The 24,158-nt window shown below is 37.3% G+C and overlaps 1 protein-coding gene across 2 annotated transcripts; it reads right to left on the bottom strand.

Annotated features, from left to right (window-relative positions):
- Nucleotides 1-4,307: 4,307 nt before the first annotated feature.
- On the bottom strand, nucleotides 4,308-23,670 carry LOC129241845 (serine protease easter-like). Of its 2 annotated transcripts, none has more exons than XM_054878374.1 (10): nucleotides 23,528-23,670; nucleotides 19,752-19,924; nucleotides 19,633-19,681; nucleotides 16,245-16,411; nucleotides 16,128-16,191; nucleotides 11,434-11,603; nucleotides 11,297-11,348; nucleotides 9,920-9,996; nucleotides 5,818-5,965; nucleotides 4,308-5,749 (listed from the first exon to the last, which is right to left on the bottom strand). In XM_054878374.1, exons 1-10 carry the CDS (start codon nucleotides 23,595-23,597, stop codon nucleotides 5,031-5,033), a joined length of 1,689 nt encoding a protein of 562 aa, XP_054734349.1. In that variant the 5' UTR covers nucleotides 23,598-23,670; the 3' UTR covers nucleotides 4,308-5,030. The 2 variants fall into 2 exon arrangements, with proteins under 2 accessions (XP_054734349.1, XP_054734350.1); XM_054878375.1 differs by having other exon boundaries at nucleotides 11,434-11,600.
- Nucleotides 23,671-24,158: the final 488 nt, after the last annotated feature.

Here is a 24,158-nt window from a genome sequence, read left to right as displayed (position 1 = left end):
ACCTCTATAATTAATTATTTGTATATATATGCAAACATATATAAGAGAGCTTTGGATTGTTTTGTAGAAAATGTATACAGGGTGGTTCAACTACAAACTCTTACTTGTACCGCAAATTGTTTTGACGCTAAAATCTGAGCGGCCGCTTGAGCTCTAAACAGCAGGTTTTACGTTTTAGAAATAATGAAAAATATTAAGTGGGTACATATTCATACATATATGGACGTATATATGTAAATATAGCTATGTAAGTAAATATAGTAATTATAAAAAGGCACGAGAAGGAAAATAACCGAATACCATACCATATAATATTTAGAAGTCCCTCATCATGCCCGTTCAATTGCATGGCGCAGAAGCTTGTATGAAATGCGATGCGGCATCACTTGGAGTGTTGGAGCGAAAGATTTCGTTGAAGATTTTTAGACCGTGCACGCCGGTGACAGCGAGTATCGTAGGTGATGGAATAATGAGCTGTATGAGCTTTGCAACGGCATAGACATAGCGCAGCGAATAGAAATCCAGCGGCACTGCAAAATGGGGATTTTTCGACCATTTTGAAGCATTTCAAATGGAGGCACAAACATCTCTTTTATAGCAAAAACAACGAATTTCATTTGGTTCAAAAGTCTTAAAGAAGACAATTTTAGAGCGATTTTAATAACAGTTTTTTTAAATCCTCCAATGCGAATAATTTGGAAGAGATTGTTTAGGCCTGAGTTTCAATTTATTAAATCAAAACGCACCTTGGAATAGAGGTACTTGTATGAAAAATTCAGAAAAACTTTATGAACAAATAATTATATGTATTCAAATTCGGTTTGGAATTTTTAAAATTTATTTTTTATTGTAGGTCTAATCGACGGAATCTTAATTCATTGTCCGTTTGTCTTTGCGAGATCAAATTGTAGCTCACTTCAAGGTCTAACACAGAATACTCTCCACAAAAATTTAAAAAAATGTATATGATTGATATAAGGGTTTTTGTTGTTGCTGAATCAGAATTCATTGTCCTATTGTATTTTCGAGGTCAAATTGAAGCTCTATATCCATCAGAACATATTCCAAGGCAATTAATAGCCTTGATATCGGATGAAACTCTTTCCAAATCCGAAAGTCTGTTAAAAGTTTGAATAAAATTAATATTTTCTTCGTTTTACATTTTTCAAACATCGAATACGTTAAAGTATCTTATAAGACAACCCCTAATGGTTGTCTGATCCTGTAACCTCTTTTGAATAAAATTGTCCGAAAAATGCACACTGTGCGCCTTTGGCTAGGTCATGTCGTCAGAATGGATACAACCGCTCCTGCTCTGAAAGTATTTGCTGCTGGAACTGGCGGTAGCAGAAGAAACACCAGCCCTCCCTTACGTTGGAAAGATCAGGGGGAGTAGGACTTGGTTTCACTTGGTGTGTTCAACTGGCGCCAGTTAGCACGAGAAAGATTCCTTTGGTGCGCCTAGCTAAACTAGGCCAAAATTGTTTAATCGGCCAATCAAGAGAGAGTAAGAAGTATTATTGATCTTAATGCTGGGATGCCGGTATTTCTCCCGCTATTTTAATTTCTAATTAAATTTAATTGACTAATTTTAATTTAGGTGGCCGCCGTGGCCGAATGAGTTGGTGCGTGACTACTATTCGGAATTCAGAGAGAGAACGTCGGTTCGAATCTCGGTGAAAACACCAAAATTAAGAAAAACATTTTTCTAATAGCGGTCGCCCTTCGTCAGGCATTGACAAACCTCCGGGTGTAGTTCTGCCATGCAAAAGCTCCTAATAAAAAATATCTGCCGGTCGGAGTCGGCTTGAAACTGTAGGTCCCTCCATTTGTGGAACAACTTCAAGACGCACACCACAAATAGGAGGAGGAGCTCGGCCAAACACCCACAGAGGGTGTACGCGTCAATTATATATATAGGGAGGGCCATGTAAAATTTGCTTTTTGAATTGGCTATAAAAAAAACCAATCAATATTTTTTCAAACTTTTTTTTTTATTTTGAAGATTGAACATTGTCATTTATGAATGAAAAATAATATCGTTCAAGCGACTGCAACGACTGGCTTTACAGTAGGCCATTCGATCAACCCAATTTTTAAGCACTTTTTCGATTGTTTGGACTCCAATTTCATGAATGGCAACTTCGATTTCGTGTTTTAAAGCATCAATCGTCTCTGGATAGTTCGCATAGCATTTGTCCTTAACGGACTATTCGGTTTTCAAAAACGGTAGCCAAAATTTCAAGTGTAACTTTGGCAGTGTGACAAGTTGCACCGTCCTGTTGAAACCAAATGTCGTCCGTGTCATCGTCTTCAATTATTGGAAACAAAAACTCGTTGAGCATGTCATGGTAATGCTCGCCATTTACTGAATAAGACTCACCACTTTGGAAATTGGTTTTCAATATTTCCCAATTTTGTTCAAGCGTATAGCGTCCCATTTCGTAAATGTCAAACCTTTAAGTAAATTACGAACACATTTGACATGTCATTTGTGTTACCATTCTCAAAAAAATAGGTAGTTCAGAAAGCAAACGCTATATGGCCCACCCTGTGCATATAATTTTAATGGGAAGAAATTCAATGACGTCATTTGGGGTAATCCTATAATTACTGATAAGTTTTAGAAAACACAAAGTACTCACGCTAGTTAAGGCAAAAAGTTCACGAGACTAATTTGCTAGTAGACATACCTATTAAGCGTTCTCACACACACCAATACAATGTTCATTTCATTTCTACTTACTTATAATCAAGATTTGCATCCCGAGTTGAGAAGTCTACTGGGATTGAATGCACACTTTTTTCTACATCGGTAGAAATCTTAAATGTTTGTACCCCATTTGGTTTCGGAGTGGATTCAAATGCTGAATCAGTTGACCGGGTGTTAAAATATAGAAAAACATTGAAATAGAAATATTTGACTGGACTAAGAAGTACTTAATTGACTTAATCGCTGGTATCAAGAAAAATCGAAATGCTCTACAGTAAAACCAAAAGAATTAAACCTGTTTTAGAGCTGGTTACCAGGGAAATGGCGAAGAACAACTATTGAAAAATATAGACCAAGTTCGAGATAAATTCAAAAATTCCTAAAATAGATTATTTGGGGGTTAAGTGCGTCTAATAGCAAAACACAAACCTTTGGATTCATTGCATTCAGTTTAAAACTAGAGTTAAATTATCAGCTCAAGTAAGAGGTTTACCCATTGCCTTTGCCCGTGTTGAATATAACAGAGTAGAGATGAAGCATAAGCATTGTAGGAGCAGCTTTTTTCATGAGCTTTTTTCATTGATAGGGTTAATTTTTTCATCATAGGGTCTTCCAAACAGAGGATATTCAAAGAAAAATGCTATGTTTCATATAAATAATCGGATGTTTATATCATTATAAAGACCTTCTGTACGCCGTTAATAGTAGAAAATAACAGCAGCCAATAGACCACCACGACCACACTTACAGGACAATATCCTTTTCATGAAATTTTCCATAGCCGAATTGCAAAGTGGCTGCCCTATGTCCTCGATAGCCTCACGAATTCCATATTTAAGGTATTGAATCGATCCCGGGCTGTTGGCCTAGACTTTCTCTTTCACGTGGCCTCAAAGGAAAAAGTCACAAGCTGTTAAATCACAAGATCTTGGTGGCCAATTGTGATCACCTCTTCGAGTGATAACACGGTCCGGAAACTTTTCCCGTAAAAGATCAATGGTTGCGTTGCTTGTGTGACACGTAGCGCCGTCTTGTTGAAAATAAACGTTCTTCAGATCAATACCATCCAATTCCGGCCATAAAAAATTGTTAATCATCTCTCAAAAGAGCAATCCATTCACCAATAACACCGCTTTAGTTTTTCCTTTTTTCAACTATTTTCTATACTTTATGACTTGTTTTTATATTTATATGGTTACGCTAAAGAAGAAACCAAAGTATACACTTTTTCATAAGTTTTTGTTTAATATGTCTGTATTGATAATCAAATAAAGCTATTTCTACCGGAAACAATTTTTTTCCAACGCTATTAATTCATGCAGTAAAGGGTTAAGAAAATTTGATGAATTTTGTTCAAAGTTTATAACTTGGATTTATATGGTTATTTACGTTTTCATAAAAAAAATTAAATAAAAAATAAACAAATAGTCAGAGAGTCGAAACATTTCAATATGTCACGCTGCTATTATTATGAGCACATACACGTACATATTTTCGGCGGAGTATTTTAACGTAACGTCTTATCGTTACCAAACTTTGGCGGGAGATTCAAACGACAACTTACTGCCTACATAACAAACAGTCTGTGAAAGAACCGGTTTTTTTCTTGTGCTAACTTAGGTTAGTGTCGTTCGAAACTCTCCCGTAAACGCAATAGATGTGAGTATGAACACCATCGAACGTCGACTGAAGTAGGCGAACATACTATATCCTACCATCCCACATCGTCAAAACCACAGTCCCCAGACGGCAACCCCATTGAAACTGTGTGGGGAACTATAAAAACGCATCTTGCCCGAAGGCCAGTCCATAATTTAAAGCAGCTCATGCGTCAAGTTCGCAAAATCTGGTTCTCTTTATCGACGAGCTACGTAGAAAAGCTTTAACGCATACCGAGAAGATGTCAGGCTATATGCGACAACGATGGAGACTAAACAGCTTATTGCGCCTCGTAGTTTTGTACATACTTTTAGGTAAAAAAATTGTTTAAATATATACTTTTTATACTTCATGAATTATCGCGGTCCTTTTTTTCTGACATAGGCTGTAAATGCATCAACAAGTGAATATCTCAAATTTCGTCGCTTAACCACTTTATTTTCGCGTTTAAAGCCGGACAAATTCAAGTTTATGAAATAAAATATTCTGCTACTGGATATGGCACTCCTTTTGCACAATATTCTAAACCACATTCCCTAGACATCACTTATCATATATGATTGGAAAAAGGCATTTTTTGGACCAGCACAATTTTATATTGTAAAAATCGTGTCTATGAGTAGCATAGCAGTAATATTACATTAATATTATATGAGAATTATTTCGTCATAGTGTCTTCTATCCAATCCACATATGCTCCGACGCGTGTGTAAATACCACGCGTATCCTTTTGTCCGCATTCGCCAGTGCCATACGAAACCAAGCCAATCAAGTAATAAGAAACCTCGTCATTTTGTGACTCTGTCAGCATAAGTGGACCACCTGAATCGCCATAGCAGGAGTCGGAACGATTGCCCGTTGCGCACATTTGCTTATCGCTAATTGTAATACGCCGACGAGCTTTTTTCACACCACATTGTGTGGAATTCAGCACTGTAATAGTAGTTTTCAATTTTACTGAACTATGTCGACTCGTTTCAGTTGTTCCCCAACCAGCGACTACTGCAGCGGCACCTACGTGGAGCTCCGATTGTAGGCTCGCCTCCAACGGAAGACATATGACATTAATAAAATCTGTCAAATCAACATATTCCGCTAGGCGCAACAATGCAATATCATTGGTCAGGGTTCCAGAATTGTAATGTGGATGAATTGTTATTCTCTGCACGTCTACATCTCGATGCGGTAGTGCACATAACTCTTGGCCTCTGTTGTCTTCTTGGCAATCTCTCTTTGTTCTAGTGTTCCATTCGCCTAGGCGAACACTTTTGAGCAAGAAATCCTCAGCAATATAACCGTCTGCGCAATGTGCAGCGGTGAGAACGTAATTCCTACTAATCAGAGCACCGCCACATAAAAAGTCCACTTTGTCGTAGTCTGTAGGGATATTTGTATATATTTTTTTTATTGTTTTCTTTTTTTATAAAATTGTATTTATTAGTTACCATTAGTGTACACTAGCAATGCTGTCCAAGGAAACTCATCGATATCTGTTTCTTTTCCATTGAAAATACGTTTGCTTAAAACAGCTCTTCCACATTTGTTTTGCTTTGATGGAATTCGTGTACTCTCGGTCGTATCTCGGTAGTTTTCCTAAAATATGCAAATATTCCATAAGTTAAAGTGTGTAAATGAACCTTTTTATATATAGAATTTTTCACCGAGAACTTCATCTTTCAATAGGAGCGAACCCTAACATTATGACCGTTTTGACGTCCGATTTTTCACATATACGCAGTCGAAGCTTTGATCAATGATGAGATCAATTTTGCACGCAAGCAACACCAAACTAAGGATCATCTACGTTAATTCAATTATAAAAGGTTCTGTATTCAGTGACAACTGAAATTTGACACTCTAAAGCAGTGAAATGGTGTTGTAATAGAAATATTAAGGAAAACATATAAAAATTTCAATAAATTATTTATTCATCATCATCATCAAGTAGCGATTACAGCTCTGGTTGAGCATTAGCTTTGTCCACAATATCCTTCCAATCTGAACGGTTCGGTGCAATAGACTTCCAGCTCCTAACTCGGAGTTTCTTCATGTCGGCTATAACTTAGACAAGCCAGGTTATCCTTGAACGTCCTCGGGCTTGGGTCGCTAGGGAGTTTGTTGTTAGAAAGGATTCTTGAGGGCGGCTGTCCTCTACGCACAGTGCTTACTAACCATCGAAGCCCGTGGGATTTAATGTGTTTAACGACATCTTCTTCACGACATCTTCTTTAACGACATATTCTCTAGTTATAAGTTCAGCAACTCTTCGTTGTAGCGCATTCGGACATTCCGTCGTTGCAGCGTATGGGGCCAAACACCCTACGGAGCACTTTTCGCTCGAACACTCTTCAGCTTGTTTCGTCTTTGCTTGTCATTGTCCAGCACTCGTAGCCGTACGACAGCGCCGGCAGTATTATTCAGTGGTAGAGGCGGAATATGCATTCACATGTTAGCAGTTTAAGCTTCAGGAATTTAGTGTGGGCGTCATGTGCTTTGTATTGCGTTGTGGCAACTGTTGTAATTTTTTTATTAACACTTCCAATTATTTGAAGTGTTGAGTGCCCTCAAAGGTAAATGTGCCGATTTTGATGTCTTGAGGGGTTTGCCTCTCTTCGCGCGCGAGATCTTCAGATATTTACTTTTGCCTTCATTTATTCTTCTAATGCTGTTGCACGACTTTCAATGTTGCAAGAGGTCTCGTCCGTACACGCGACTGTTATTCCTGAGCGACTAAGAAGATTACCAAACTTGGCTTTATTTCTTATCGTACAGTGAAGAAGGAAGGTGGAAGTGTTTATTATCAGAGCTAAAATTCAAAGATCTCTGAAAACTAAAGTGAAATTAGATGAATTTATGCCATTTTTCTCCAAACACTTGTTCAAGTGCGGAAGTTCATGACATCTTCATATATGCAATATTTTCTGCGTGCGGCAATAGTTTTATCGTAATAGATGTGCTGTCGTGTATTCTGTTGTCATTAAATTTAGCAAACGCAGCTTTTAAAAACTTAATTCTTCTTAAAAAATTAGCACTTGGTTTAGCCAATGCACCCTTGGAAACCGTGTCGACCCATTTAAACGAAGACTAATTGGACACATATTCGCTTAAGTAGATGAAACTTCCGGATGAAATAGCCGGCAATGTACTCCACAGCATCCTCGTGGAGATTTTCGAAATTTTCTTCGGCTTCGAGCTCGCTGAGACACACTCACCACATCACCTTCAGTTAGGAAACATTGCAATGTTTCCAAAGAAGTATCGCTGAGGCGTAGCCACTCGGTTTCGTCAGCTTCTACACTACCGTAAAAAAATAGTGTTACAGAATAAGTATTGAGTCATCTAAAATTTAAGTTTTATATTGAGGAATTATCTCATTTACCTAACAAGTATATTCGCAACTTGTACTTGAATTGTTTACTCGCAATGTTCTCAAGAAATCTGCCATTGTCTGGATATATTGAAGGCAATATTTGTCGTGGACATATCGACGTAAATCTGTCAGGGACGTGATGCTGATCTTAATACTCTTTTGAAAGGCTAACAACGCGTTTCGCTCAAAAGCACGAGCTTACATGAGGAAAACTGAAGAGTGATCCGATTAAGAAACCGATTTTTTCTATGTTTTATTTGATTTTGTAAAAAAATTCCTTTTTAAAAATCAAATTTTCAAAAACTCAACCTTCTTTGCTGTATGCTAAATTTTTGCATTCAATGGATAATTTATACAAGGGTTTGTTCCTTTTTCAGTGAGTTGAAAAATGCATCTCGCCCAAAAGATGGAATTAACTCGGGAAGATTTTCGTGCTATGATTTATTCCGATTTTCGAAGTGGATTATCAATACAGGAGTGCATTGATCAACTTGCTTCGACTTTTGGTGTCGAAGCACCACATTTAGCCGCTTTGTGGTACAATGAGTACCAACCTGACTGTTAGACCTTGCAAAATGAATTTCGTGAAGGCCATCCAAAAACGATTGTTGTGCCAGAAAGCATATCTGTGGCATTATAACAGGTGACGAATCCTGGATCTACGCATTCATATGAGTTGGAAACAAAACAACAATCGGCAGTTTGGGTGTTCCTAGGCAAGCTTAATCCAACAAAAGTTGTTCGCGGAAGAAGCAAATCAAAGCAAATGGTTGAATGCTCGGTCACCTGTTTCTGCCGAAAATTTAATCATGTCGCAACTGTACTACTAGAGAAACTTACAATAGTTAGTTCTGAGTGGTAAACAGTTATTTGTGTTCTAGAAGTTTTTGGAGAATTAAGGAAAATCAACGTCCGAAACGAATCATAATCTCCCAAGATAATGACAGCTCCTACACATCGGCTCACACAAGAGAGTTTTTGAGGACACAAAAGATGGAATGAATGCAGCAACCGCCTTACAGCCCTATTTGGGAAATGAATATTTATTATACTTTTGGACCTATTTCGTAATATATATGCTTGGTTTTATAGTCCTGTGAAAAAAATAAATTAAATGTTTGATTGGTGGATTCAGGAGCGTTTTTTATTTTTATTAAAAAAAATTGTTTCCCATAAATTTCCGGCAAAAAACTTAAATTTTTGCATTCCAAGTATATTTCAAAATTTTCAATATTGAGTAAATCGAAAAATAATATTTTTTTTTTGTTTTTCAAAATTGTTTGAATTTACTTCTTATTACACTCAAGCCTACAAATAAAGCAATTTTCAGAAATATCGAAGACCATCTCCAAAATACTTGGATAACTTGGCGTATCAGAGGAAGGCTCTGGAGCCGGACGGAGCGCATAGCTTACTGTCTTCTTACGCAATTCGAATCCTATATAACATCATATGGAGGTTGCGGAGCAATTCAAAGTCGAACCGAGCCGAGAGAATAAGTATAACCAACTGTAACTAGAGTTCTGGCCTCATTCACGCGCAAGTATTAACTTGGGCCGGGGACTGTCGCTGGGTATTTGGCAAAGCTCTTCCTCTTAATTGTTGTGTGCGTCTTGTTGTGGTTTATGCTGCCTCCGCAAGGCAGATGGTTGCATATAAGGAGATTTTTCATGGCAGCACTCGGAGTTTTGCCATTGCCTGGTGGCTGGCCGTTCGCTATTAGAAAAAAAAACCTTTTCTAGCATTTGGCATTTCATGTTCACACTGGGTTTCGAATCCGAGCACAACGAATGGTAATCACGCACAATGCGGCCGATCTCTGGTTTTCTAAAACGTGATCTCGAACTCAAGAAGCTCATGACAAATAATTTTAATAAAATTGGACGTTAAAATATTTATATTAGCACGAAGTAAAAATTTTTTTTTTAAACAAATTAAAAAAATCGAAAACCGCTTTAAAAAATGAAATTTTTTTCTTAAAAAAAACCAAATTAAAAAAATGGCAAAACGCTTTTAAAAATGAGATTTTCAATTTGTACGATGAAAGTTAGGTGCACTTAAATAAATATATGCTCTTAAAAGTGCCCCTGGAGTATAAACATACTTCTTAAAGTAATTATCACCGGGCGTAATTTCTTTTTTTTAATTTGGTTTTTTAATTTTAGCTTTTCACTCACAGTTCCTGGCACAGCTTCTTCCGGAAATTGTGCTCGCTCAATTCCCTTAGAACTACTTTGTGTTGAAAAAATCCCCTCTGTACAAAAATAGAATACAATGATTTTATTGTTATTTAAGCATATTTATGTTTTTGGTGTAATACATATAAAGGGTCTTTCAAAAGACGCAGCCAGACGTTGGTTTAATATAAAAAAATAAAAATTTTGGTTCTTTCAGGTTTCAATATTTGTATTCAAAATACGGTTCTTAATTACATGTGAAAAATTACATCGTTTAAATGTCCATCATGACGACGTTTACAGGTAAAATTCGCCAAAGCGTCGATTCATAATTGTCTAGTTGTTGAGATATCAGTGCTGAAGGTTGTTCAGCAACATTTGGCGCGACAGTAGCAATATTCTCAACAGAATGCCACATTGTTGGTTCCCCAATCCTTTTTCTATCCTCTAGAGAACCAACTTCTTAATATTTTTTCAATTTTTCCACCAACCTTTGAATTGTGGGCGCATTTGAACGATTATTTTGCCCTAAAAAATCACGAATTTCGTTCACGAGATATGTTGCTCTTAAGGCTCTCGCCTCATTTGAAATGGTGTTTTTTGGTGTTGCTTTAAAATCATGTAAAACGGAAACGAAAAAAGTTTTTTTATTTTTGTTTTGAATATTTTTTTTTTTTGATTCAGTGTTAAAAAATAAAAATTTGTTTGGCCATACAAGGTTCGTTAAAAAAGATGTCAGTATTGAAAAAATGGTCATCTCATGGACAATGGGCACATATATAGCCGGTTCTACTAAACCGATTTTGATGAAATAAAAGTTACAAGACGTAGAATTGATGTCGTTTTCGTGGAAAGTATGATCATTTGGAAAAAAAATTGTAGTATTTTTTTCGAACCTTTAAAGTCTTAAAAAGGATTAGAAAACGAAAGAGAAAGGGTAAAATTTGAACGTCCGCCATTTTGTAAAATTTAATTTTTTATAGGATCATAGCTCACACGTTAACGTTGTTCAAACTGAACCAGAATGTTTTTGTCTTTTTGATTTCAGACACTTGTGAGTCGCGGAACAACAATGCATCAAAAAATTAAATACTCAGAACAATAGCAAAAAAATCTTTTTTCGTTTCTGTTTTACACGATTTTAAAGACACACCAAAAAAGAAAAAACACCATTTTAAATGAGGCGAGGGCCTTAAAGGTCAAAGATTTCAATAATTTTTGCGCGTTGTTCTAACGCGTCTACTTAACCAATGCCAAAGATGAATAAAGGAGGTACAGTCTAGGAATTATTCACTACTGACTTCTAGGCGTCAACTTTTGAAAGGCGCTTTATAATTATTTGAATTTTTTTCATAAGCTATTAACTCCCGCACTTACCTGTTGTTGGATCATCACGGATTTTAACGGATTTCCGCAATGGACAGCAAACCTTCAAGCAAAAACAGTAGATTTATTACACTTACAAACATAAATATGTATAACGGGCTAGTCCGTGAATTATTTGAAATACTCACTAAAATAGTTCCATTTGCAAGTCCACATTGACTTTTGCGCAAAAGAGCAGTTTCTGCTTCCGTTCTATCCGGATTGGTAACTAGATTGACCAAGGGGCTGCAGTCCCGAATGGATGTGCATTCTCCAGGTTCGCCGTTCGGTGTTTGACAGGCCTCTGGTTTAGGAACTGCTAAGAAGTTTCAAAAGTTTAGGAACTTTGTCGTTGTACTCACAAAAACATTTCTCAGCCATTGCAGTGAGCGCATAAATGGGAATTGGAGAAAGCGTTTCATTAATGTTGATTTGTGTGGCACTGAAATCTCCGATCGACAGGACGTGAAGAAATACTTTTATACAAATTTTGTTTTACGGCACGTCTTTCTACCCTAGGGAGTTCATTTCAATGGGCATTAGCTTGCTCGAGAAAAAATTAATGGGCCATTATATTACCTCAACCATACCAAATTTAGAACTTTAGTGCTCCAACTCTTGCCTTAACAATATTTCATAGACGGAGCGAATTTCAATTTATTCTCATTCATGCACTTCTACTCTAATAATAGCTCAAAATTTGTATCTTTCTAAGACTGTTTAACGCACTCACCCTAGTCCGTTGGAGTTTTTGAGGTTCGACTACTCCTAGTAAAATTGTCCCATTAACATTTCTTTGGAAATTTGAACTTTCAAACTTCTTATTTTTAAATAATTTCCATGCAAACGCAAGGTTGTTTCTTCTTCGCCCCTTCCTAAAGCCAATTGACCCTGCACAAAAGAGGAATCGTATGGAGTTTCACCAGACATTTTGAGGACCTCGACTTCGCCGATGACATCTGCTTCCTCTCTCACAAACTCACTGATATGCAAGCGAAGGCTGACAGACTAGTCACACTGGCGTCAACTGTCGGACTGGAGGTCAACATCGCCAAATTGGTAGAATTTGTCGAAAGCTTCTGCTACCTCGGCTCAACCATGCCGAAAGACGGCAGAGCAGAAGAAGATGTCAACTGCTGGATAAACAAAGCAAGGACGGTATTCGGGTGAATGCATACAGCAAGCGCGAGTTCGCAAATTTCCAGGCGCACTAAACTGCTAATATTCAGCGCATATGTGAAGTCAATATTATTCTATGGAAGTGAAACATGAATGATATCCAACACCATCACATAGTGGCTACAATCTTTCGTCAACAAATGCCTCCGTATCATCTATGGAATATTCTGGCTGAACACCATCCACCACCAGCAACGACATGTTGTAGAGATCACCGACGGATAGGTCAGACGCATAAAAAACCACCAGATAGCATCACGAGAATGGTACTGGACTGGAACCCGTAAGTGATCAGAGGTCGCGGGCATTCAAAGAATACTTGGAGAAGGTCAAAGTTGCGCGAGCTAGCAGATGCCGACATCACATGGGACGGCGCAAAAGCAGCAGCCCAGAGCCGTATACGATGGAATAGTCTTGTGGAGGTCTTATGGTCCCGAGTGGAGTAAGGAAAAGTATTTAAAAAAGGGGTCAAAACTATGCCGGATTGAAGCGTGAGGGTTAAAAAATCTGTCGAAAATTTGAATCTTTAATTTTGCAAGGAGTCACTGATGATAGCATTGACATTACTTTCACATAATAAATGATTGAAGCAACGTAAAACCGTTCATGATTTTAACATACTGCCAAAAATATTTGATGAAGAAGAGCTAAATTCTTTTGGAGGTTAGCTACAATGCATAAATACAACCATGTCCAACTGGTTTGGTTGAGGGCCTAAACAACAAATGCTGATCTCCAAGCAGTTTTGCGCGATGTGAAAGCGGCTTTTATGCCTTGAATTGGGTTAATCTGCAAGAGTTGCACCTCGCTTATCTAATTGCCCATGTCGTGAAGACAAGTCAAAAAATATTTATTCCGAAAATGGGAAGGCGAGGTCAAGTTCCTCTTGATTTGCTGTGTTCTCAAAAGCCCTTAAGAAGGTTCTTGACGTCCATTGCTCTGAGATGCTCACATATCTGAGCACAGTTTCATATTTTAAATAAGTATTCGCAGAGGCGGCGCTTGAAGTCATTAGAACGGTCGAGAAGTTATTGGAATTTAAGCAATTCACTTCGGTAGCTTCTCATAGAAAGTCTTCTGTGCAGAACTTATGCTGAAATCATTAGATGACTTAGGCGTCACGGAATGTTTTTAATTAAAATTATAAGAAAAAATCTGAATTAACATCACCTTGAAAAATGTTGACGCCTTTACGCAAAATTAGTCTCGTGATTGTATCATATACCTATATACCTAAGTTCCTATTGTTCCGTTAAGAAGCAAAGGGCCGTAATGTATGAGTTTAGATGTCTTTGCAACTTAAGGGGTTATATACCTTGTGGTCCGGTGAAATTAGCGAAAGTTGGGTTTTTTTTAAAGATATGTAGCAATAATTTTATTGTATAAAAGTTTTTATTATTGGATATTACAATGTTTAAAGAAAAAAAAAGGCTTTGTTTGTGTAAAAATATTTAAAAATGGCGGAGTTATGGCGTTTTCCCCCAAGACCCTTTTTTTGGAAGAGGCTTGCGGTGGACGCGATTCAAGTCCACCAAGTCAACTGAAATCAAAAAATCGAAAAGATTTCATTAGTATAGGGTTATATCTTCTTAGTGAAGGATCAATGTATTAAATATTTTGATTTTTGTGAAAATAAGAACATGTTTTTAAAAAACTCCACTTTTACAGTCCTAAAATTGGCATTAAAAAATTCATATCTGCAAAATAAAAATTTATACATAAAAAGTTGATCGTTCACTAAGAGGCGACATCAATTACGAACAATTAAAAAAAATTATAAAAATCGGTTGAATACTTTTTTTGCAATCGCGTCCACCGCAAAAGCATTTTTGGAAAAACACGTTTTTGAGATAATCGCGTTTAAAGTTTCAAGTTTAGTTACGTTACGTTGTGACGACGCACAATTTAAAACGCTGTAACTTTCGATCTATTGCTCAGATCTCTATGAAATTTTTGGAAAATGTTCTCAAGGGATTGTACTTTACGATAAAGAAATAAAATTTATTTTATTTTTTTTGAAAAACACAAGGTATATAACCCCTTAACTGGAGATTATCGATTTCGATTTCAAGGTGCCTTCTTCAGGTATCAGCTGGTTTTCCTCTACGTCCGGTGCCTTGTGGATTCCACGTATGTAATAGCTCGTATAGCGATTTCGTCGGGTAGTTTATGGTAGCGTATGGCCAATCCAATTCCACTTGCGTTGCTGTTGTGTTAAGTGCCACAGATTGTCATTTGTTATTGTATGGGACAAAAAGATTTTGATGATTTGACTTTCTCTATGTCTTTTGGTGCTGGATTCCACGTTTCACATCGGTACAAAAGTTTTGATTTTACGTTCGATTCGAAGATTTTTAGTTTTGACTCTTGAGTTCCACACCGGGCCTAGGGCGCCGAAAGCTTGTCTAGATTTTACAAGCCAATTAACGACATCTGCCCAAGAAAGGAGCCTACGTAACAAAAACGAGCTACATTTTCCAACGAATTATTGCATGTGAAAAAGTATCTACTCGTTACAAACGGTGTGAAATCGGAGAGCTTTAGTTTTGTCAACATGTATGCGCAATCCTACTTTCATTGCCAAATTAACCACCAATTTGATTTTCCTTTTCATATCTGCAGCGGTGCTGTTTAAAACGCAGATGCCATCAGCGTAGTCTAAATCCTCAAGTCTTTCGGTTAGGCCTCATGGAATGCCTCTCTTTTCCTTAGTTGCCTTAAACAATACAGTATCCAACAAAGTATCTAACACAGTATTGAAAACAATGCTAATAAAATGCAGTCTTGTCTTACACTACATTTAACAGCTATTATGTATTATGGATGTATACAGACACAGTTTTCCCAATCTTGTATTATGGAGCCTGAACTGGTGAACATCATTAAATAATCAATATAGTGATATCGAACTAAGAAGGCCATAAAGGGCAAATTTCGTTGAGGCGATGGTTGCAGTAAAGGATTTCCCAACGGGCAGCTGCATTTAAAAAGACGAGACCCACGAAGTACGAATATGCCAAACGCCAGCAACTGCAACGCTTCTTTAAACAAATCAATATAGACATAGCCTTTGCTCGAATTTTAGTTGTTGTTTTTTTTGTATGCACTCTCTTCAGATAGCTGATTATAACCTAGACTGAATTGCATAGAAGTTTAAAAAAGAAAATGAATAGAAAATAGTTGAATATCTTCTCTGTATATTTTACAGCTTTATTGAGGAAGCGGAGAAGCGCTCTAGAAGGTCTTGAGCATAGTCCTCTGTAGGATTTGTCCAAGTCACAGCCTTCACCGTCGAACACAACCATCCACAATAATCTAACAGATTCATTCGTCATTATCAAAAAGTGTATAAACGCCTGGTGAAAATCGGTATATGGCGAATGTTACTTGACTTTCAGGTTTTCACAGGTTTCTCTATATAAGCGGGATTTCCGCCACGTTCCTCAAGAAATATTTCGATACGTTAACGAAGTTATATTGCAAAGTACATGAAGTTGATCTTCATCCAAATGAATAATAAATTAGGATTTTGGTGCAGAAGTTTACAGGACTTAGTTTGCGAGCTAGCAAAACTGTTCAAACATACCCGTAAAAGGTGCAGATATTCAGCGAGAAAAAAAGTAACATGAAAACGCTAAAAGTAAATATAGGAAGTTTGACTTACCCGTCGCTACTGTAGTAGATTCTACTTCATTTTCAGATATATTTGGAGCTACTGGGCAGCAGACCTAAAAAATTAGTTTCAATCAACAACCCCGTTATCAAATTCTAAAATATTTACCATAAAATTGCCATTAGCATTTCCACACAGACTGCTTCGTAGGTAGATAATCTCCTCGGGTGCAATTTTTTCTTTCATAGCGATATTCATTAAGGCACTGCACCCTTTGATGGGTTTACAAACTCCAGGTGTGCCATTGGGTGCTTGGCAGATACTCTCCGGTACAGCTGTGCAAAATAAAAAGTGCTGTAGTTTATATTCATAAATCTGTAATTACAATTTGTATGTATGCGCATTTACAGTCCGGTTCACTTGATTAGAGGCACTAATTTTTATAGAAGAAAATGTTTATTAGAGCGACCGTATTTGATCTAGTGATCCGAGGTTTCCTGATAATTCGAGTGAAGACTGTACTTTACTCAAAAATATACATGCATCTAAATATTTTTCCACCTAACGGTATTCGTAGCAGTAAAACTTCAGCAGTTGTAATACTGTGCTTGATTTATTGGTTCACTAGAATAGAGGCACTAACCAAATGAGAAAAAATAATAACAAATAGGGAAAATTTTGTTTTTCTCGCATTTATTATTTAAAATTTAATATTTTATGCTGCCACCTTGTTTATAAATTACTTCGTAAATCATCAACGATGGATTTATGCAAATTCTCCAAATAGCCTAATAAAATTTCAGACTAGGCCGTTTCAATGTTCCTTACAAATTGTTGCCTATTCTCATAAGCCTTGGCTTGCTCCATCCACATAGATTTTCAATACTGTTCGGATCTGAGGAATACGGCGGCCATGCTAAAGTCTCAACATCTTGGGACGCAATCCAAGTTAAGACCCCTCTTGAAGTGTGTGCAGGGGCAACATCCTGTTGAAAGATTCAATTAATAGATCCAAATGTTTCACGAATCTTGGGAAAATATGATTCCAAGAGGGTTTTAGATGTTTCCGATCATTTTTTAGTCTACAATTTTTAATTCGAAACCGCAATAGTACGATAGTGCTCCCCATCCCATAACACCACCTCCACGGCTATGATGTCGACTCTCTGTCGACCTTTCCTCCTTTCTTAAATCATGGAAATAGTAATTGTATCCATCCGGCCCATCCAGATTTAACTTCTTTTCGTCAATAAATACTACATTTTTCCATTCACCGGGATCGTTATTTGCAATAGAACTCCAAGCTACATATATGGTCCGTTGAGAAATTGAGGCGGCATTATTTGCGAAATTTATTAAAACGATTTTTTTTTGTAATTTTTTATGCTTCAGATAATGCCCTTCGAACGGTGGATTTGCTGGCTGCAGCATTTGGCATTTCTTTGATTTTTTCTGTTGGAAGGGCAGAATTTGATGCAATCCTCATGATTTTAGGCCGTCATTCGGTATCAAAGCCATCGCAGCTCTGTATTTTTTGTTCTTACCATATAAGGCACCCTGTTTCACGTAAGATTCCACAAGTCTGAAAGTCCCTCTGAAGTCAAGATACCGATTTGTCCTTTTTTCGCGATCCATTAAACCTTTCTGCTTTTCCATTTAATTAAAATTAAGACGTTTTCTATGAAGATGAATGCTTAAAAATACGATCGCTTTTCACAGCATTCATGCACAAATAGGTATATGTATATTAATGTATGTAGGTTAACTGAGCGCCTCCTTTCAAGTTAAAGCTGGGAAATACTATGATGCACGTTTATTTTTGAGCAAAGTACAATACTTGAATTGTCAGAAAACCTTGGATTACTAGATCAAACACGATTGCCCTAAAAACGATTTTCTTGCTTAAAAATTAGTGCCTCTAATCAAGGGAACCGGGCTGAACATGACGTGTGGAGAATTACGGTCTCAGCGCTTGTATTTGTTATCTTTTATACGAATCGTTAGCGGCTATTCTGAATAATTTCCATTAGGGTGTCAGGAATTTTTAGTCGCCGTGAGAAGGGATGCAGTACAAGTGAGGTTAGCGATACTAAAAGCCTCTTCCTTTCAGCAATCATTAGGAAGTGGCGAATAGATGAGGCAACTGGTATACATTAACATATCTTGGCAGCGATGCAATAGAGCTGCCTAGAATTATATTTGTTTGGAAGCACTTAATGGATATTATTTATTTATTTATTAATAATGAAATATAATTATAAATGACTTTATTACAAAAAATAGGCACTAGCTACTAAGACTATCGGCCTTTAATGGATATTAGTAAGATCGCGCTCATATGGGGAAGTATTTGTTGCTAAAACTCGTACTTGTGATTCTCGTGTTTTTGTTCTTCGCAATATTGTTGTTGGTTGTAGACTAAAAACGAATGGAACTCTCATTGAAAATAGTGAGTTATACCAGTTTTATGAGGTATACCAATACTCCTTAGCGGCGAATTGTACTCGATAACTTTGTTGTTGCCTTCATATGCAAATTTATCGTCAAGTGAGCCGAGCAGACAGATAGCGCGCAGAGAAGTGGCGAATAGAAGAGGCTTCAAATATGATTAATGAGAATGTAAGACCGCGTCAATCGACGCAATTGAAATGTCTCCTGGGATTGAGCTAATAAAAACAATCGACGCAATTGAAATGTCTCCTGGGATTGAGCTAATAAAAAACATGAGGAGGATGGAGGAAGATACGATCTCCCAATGTGAGCTGGTGATAAGGTCTATACAGCAGATGTTCAGATGTCAAAAGAACACTAGCAACGAAGTCAAAGTTGGAGTATCCAAAATGACTGAGCTGATGGATGTAACGCTGGAGTACAGACGTTCATGGAAGGCAGCAGAAGACGAAAGGAAGCTCTCGAACCTCCGAAAGAACACTGCCATCCAGCAAATAACAGATACTTCCACCTCTGCGACGACGAGCCCGAAGCGAGTGGCAACCAGTGCGGCTGCCCCTGAGAGCTGTAAAATAGCCAGGGCAAATGGACCCACAGGGAACAAAAAAGGACCCTATGAGAAAACGGATGAAGGCTTGCAGACAGTTACGAAGAGGGGCAACCCAAAGAAGCCGAAGTATAAGCTAGCCGAGCCAAACAAAAGGAGTAAGCCGCGAACCACAACACGTAAATCCAGAAGCTGTTCAGATAAAACCCGCAGAACGTCATGGCTATGCACATGTGCTGAAGGAATTGCGCGCGAAGATTACGACTGATGAGTCGGTCAAAGTAAGGTCTGGGGCCATACTTTTGGAGGTAGGTTTTTACACTTTTTATAGTATTCAGTTTTGAAATGTTTAACAATTTTCGTTTTTTTTTTAGTTCGGAGTCAAAATAATTGCGCCGCTAATAACTGCTTTTCAAAATCCTGTTCTAAAGTGCAAAAATTAGACTTTTTGTTTTTGTGATTATTGTTGTCAGTTTTTTTTTTCAATTTCTCTCCAAAGCCTACAATCTTTGTTGTTGTCTAATATAGAAAAAAACAAATTATTTTAATACAACTTACAAATGGAAACTCGGGATTGCCGTAGCCATGAATCTTTTGGGCAGCAAACCTATAATCAGCAGATTAGCAGGTAAGAGAAAAATATTATAATACGAAGTTTTGTTACTTAAAGTTCTTACATAGAATTTATTATTTGCACTGCCACATTTGCTATTTCTCAGCAAATTTACATCTTCTACTAGTAAAATGGGTTTCAAAGCAATTTCATATAAAGTGGGGCAATCCTGTATTGGTATACAGTCACCGTAGGCAATACCCGCGTAATACGAAAGGCACGCGCCAACTGTGAAGTCTGTAAGTAAAAACAGTTGTTATTACATTTTTTTTGATTAAAACAAGGTTTTTAAGGTAAGTCAAAAATTTTCATGCAATATAATGATAAGAAAAAAGTTGTATATGTCATGCTTGTTTTTGTTGTTGTAACAGCATAAAATATTGCCCTTAAATATAATAATTATAATAATAAGAAAATATAATAATAATTCCTGGTGTATAGTCAGGGGATTTCAATGATGATGCAATTAAACTAATCTAGCAAAATAAATCAAGACCTCTTGTCGTCAAAAGCAGTGTCATTTATTTATTTTTATATATTTGTTTATTTGTCTTTGAATGTATTTATTCATACAGACTATGTTAAGCTAATATAAAATAGTTGAAAAGTATGAAAAAAGAACGAAATTTTACACTCCAAATTCTAAAAGTCAAAAAAAGGTTCGGTGCACTTTGCTGCAAGCTGGAAATTTCTACTTATGATGAGGAAGAAATGGAATATTTGGAAGAGTATGCAAGAGTGGTGTATCTTATGGCAGAAGCTAACGACTTCTTCCAAAGAGTGCAAAATACGTTCTTTGATGTTTCCCACCGCTTTGGTACCCATCAAAATAAAAATGCGACGTTTATCTTCCGAAAACATGGAATTTCTTACGGAAATTATTATTCCAATCCCATCAAAGTTAAATATACAGACTTCTTCTACTTTTCCATTTTTAGTTAAATTTGCATTAGTTAAATCCATCCTTCCATTTGTTAAATTTGCTTTTTATGTTGACTCAAACTTATAATATGTTTTTGTCAGTGACTAATGCGTGCTAATTAGTTTTAAGTACTTTTGTTTTGTAATCTGTTGGAATTTATTGTTCAATTCACTGACTAAATAAATAAATATATGTATTGTAATGATAATAAATGTATTACACACTGCCAAAAATATTGTAATCTCACAAGTCAGCTTGAGCGCTTTAGCCGGCAGTGAAATTTTCCAGCGAAAGCGATGTTAAATTATCTCGTATTGATGACTTCACACTCCGGTTTTTCATAAAAATGTAACCAAAACCACAGATTTTTTTATTTTGTGGAAATTAGTCAGTTGATTTTGCATAGTATACACATATAAATCCTCGATTTCACAATCACTTTCTATTATAATGCAAAATAAATAGGAATTAATATATCATATTAATCATCAAAACCAGTTGTGGCTGGTTGCTGGATAAACGCCGCCTAGTTTGGGTCTGCGGTGGTATCATGCCGTTGGTTGAGAGCTAACTATGCGAGCTGCATCGCCTGGGTTTACCTACCTACATCATGGAGGGCCGTGAGGGTTGTCTTCATACCCAAGGCAGGCAAGAAGTCGCATGTCTCCCCTTTCATCTCTCTTGCTGAAAACACTTGAGAGACTGATTGACTTGCGCATAAAAAGCGAAAGTCCTTGTTGTACTTATTGTAAAGTCTTGCGGTATTTCCGCAAGCTTGTCTTTGCAAGCGCGTAGTTCTAGTTGTATTCGTCGCATCGGTTCACGCTAGAGCTTTTTGGAAAGCTCTTTTCACGTGCTAACACGTGTTTGATTAATTGTTGTTTGCTTTTAGTCGTTCGTGAATTACAGCGTCACAAGCATGGAGCAAAATAAAGAGAAAATACGGCATATTTCACAGTACTACTACGATAAAGGCAAAAATGCATCTCATGCTGCCAATAAAATTTGTGCAGTTTATGGACCCGATACAGTTCCCATTTCCACCGCACAACGATGGTTTCAACGTTTTCGTTCTGGTGCAGAGGTGATCGAAGATGCGCCACGGTCCGGAAGGCCTGTCGTCAAAAATTGCGATAAAATCGCTGAATTGTCCGAAAGAGACCGGCATAGTAGCAGCCGTAGCATCGGCCAAGAGCTGGGCATGAGTCCTCAAACCGTTATAAACCATTTGAAGAAGCTTCGATTCAAAAAGAAGCTCGATGTATGGGTGCCACACGACTTGACGCAAAAAAACATTTTTGCCCGTATGGATGCATGCGAATCGCTTCTGAATTGCAACAAAATCGACCCGTTTTTGAAGCGGATGGTGACTGACGATGAAAAGTGGGTCACTTACGACAACGTGAAGCGCAAACGGTCCTGGTCGAAAAGCGGTGAAGCTGCCCAGACGGTGGCCAAGCCTGGATTGACGGCCAGGAAGGTTCTTCTGTGTGTTTGGTGGGATTGGCAGGGAATCATCCACTATGAGCTGCTCCCCTATGGTCAAACGCTCAATTCGGACCTGTACTGCCAACAACTGGACCGCTTGAATGCAGCACTCATGCAGAAGAGGCCATCTTTGACAAACAGAGGCCGAATTGTCTTCCATCAGGACAACGCCGGGCCACACACATCTTTGGTGACGCGCCAGAAGCTCCGGGAGCTCGGATGGGAGGTTCTTTTGCATCCACCGTATAGTCCGGATCTCGCACCAAGTGATTACCACCTATTTCTGTCCATGGCGAACGAGCTTGGTAGTCGGAAGTTGTCCACAAGAGAGTCCTGTGAAAATTAGCTCTCCGAGTTTTTTGACAATAGGGAAGCGAGCTTCTATAAGAGAGGCATTATGAAGTTGGCTTCTCGTTGGGAACTCTTCATCGAACAAAACGGCGCATATTTGACTTAAATCGCATTATTATAACCAATTTTATGAACAATTGAAAATTCAATAAAAATACCGCAAGACTTTTTTGACAACCTTTATAAGAAAACAAGCAGAAACCGGCACAAATGGCAAGTACCGATTGGCAAGCACGATTCATTTATGTGTCGAAAGTAATGCAAAAATGTCGAATCTTGCGAGCAGCACTCTAGTTGGTGCGCTAAAGTATGTCCACCGCACGCGACATCTGTTCGTTCAAAATTATAAAGCGGTTAAGATGTGGCCACTTCTTCAAAACTTCTTAGTCTTAACCTTATAACAGCAAAGTGAACTAGTAGTAGGGATCTGGGTGTAATATTTGATTCGAAATTCCTATTTCTGAGTCATTTAACTTGCATAATTTCTAAGTCATATTCTACACTTGATTTTATTCGACGTTTTGGTTCAGATTTTACTGATCCATACACGCTGAAGTTTCACCTCACTTGTACAATACAATCTAAGTTGGAAAATGGTGTCTTTATATGGAGACCGCACCACCTTTGTCACACTAATAGACTTGAACGAATTCAAAGCAATTTTCTTGGTTTTACTCTCAGATCGCTTAGTTTTGTTGAACCGATTTCTTCGATATTGCAAAATATGCCTTAATAAATTTGGAGTTATTACAAAATAGAGGGAGCACTCTTTCTACAACTACTATGCACATTTGCTTATTCCACAAAGAAACCTAACGAGTAATGATTTAATCTTTCTGGAGCGGGCTAAATGCACAGATCATTGCACAGATTGGCTCTTGATTTTTCATCTTCTAAACAAAATTTCAAATTGCCACTAAATAAATTATGTAGCTAAATATGAGCTGTTATCAAAAAATCTAAAAAAAGAAAGCAAATCAATTATTATAAATAAAAAAAAACTATACTTATAAGTCACTCAGCTATAAATAGTTTCAATAATTTCCCAAAAGCTGAAATTCTTTTTAATCAATGCTCACCAGCACGAATTCCAGTGAGGATCAGCAGGCCGCAGAAAATTAAAAGCACTATGCATTTCGCGAATTCCATTAAAACAATTTTAACACTAAAAACCTTCACAGTTCAGCACTTCTTTTTGCTGGGAACGCGAACAAATAACTGATTCCCGGGTTCTACTCTGCAGAAAAAGCAAAATCACTTCACGCTGTGTCAATAAATACGTACATATGTATGTATGCACATACATACATACTTAGGCAGAAAAAACGCAAATTTTTTAGCTGTGTTATCAATGCAACGCTTGATAATTATACATTTTTTCTTGTGACGAATATTTCGTTGTTATAAAGGGTAGTCTAAATATGCGCAAGCTTATCTCTGAATTATTGCTCTGCTCAGAGAACTCATCCCCACTCGAAATATTGGTTGTTCGTATGAACTGTTTTGCACGAATGAATTGGATTTACTCGTATGAATTGAGTTGCTCATTGGGCACAACTTCTCACATCTCAAATTTATTTCACACTCCATAATTGTTGTAATGAAGCGCAATTGTAGCATTTTGATGTAAGAAAATCGGCACCACATCATGAGAGAGGGCTCCCCTTCGAAATTACTTCTAATATAAGATGGCGCAAAATTAGTCATCCA

The sequence above is a fragment of the Anastrepha obliqua genome, chromosome 3 (assembly GCF_027943255.1).
Source record: "Anastrepha obliqua isolate idAnaObli1 chromosome 3, idAnaObli1_1.0, whole genome shotgun sequence".
Lineage (NCBI taxonomy): Eukaryota > Metazoa > Arthropoda > Insecta > Diptera > Tephritidae > Anastrepha > Anastrepha obliqua.
This window is presented reverse-complemented; position numbering and strand designations above follow the sequence as displayed.

Excerpts from the sequence above, each read along its gene's own strand:
- LOC129241845 (XM_054878374.1), bottom strand. The coding sequence starts at position 23,597 with ATGGAATTCGCGAAATGCATAGTGCTTTTAATTTTCTGCGGCCTGCTG. Across the intron at positions 19,682-19,751 it reads GTGCAAATAATAAATTCTAT|GTTTGCTGCCCAAAAGATTC; the intron begins GTAAGAACTTTA and ends TGCTGATTATAG. Across the intron at positions 5,966-9,919 it reads AAGAAGCTGTGCCAGGAACT|GAAAACTACCGAGATACGAC; the intron begins GTGAGTGAAAAG and ends TGCATATTTTAG.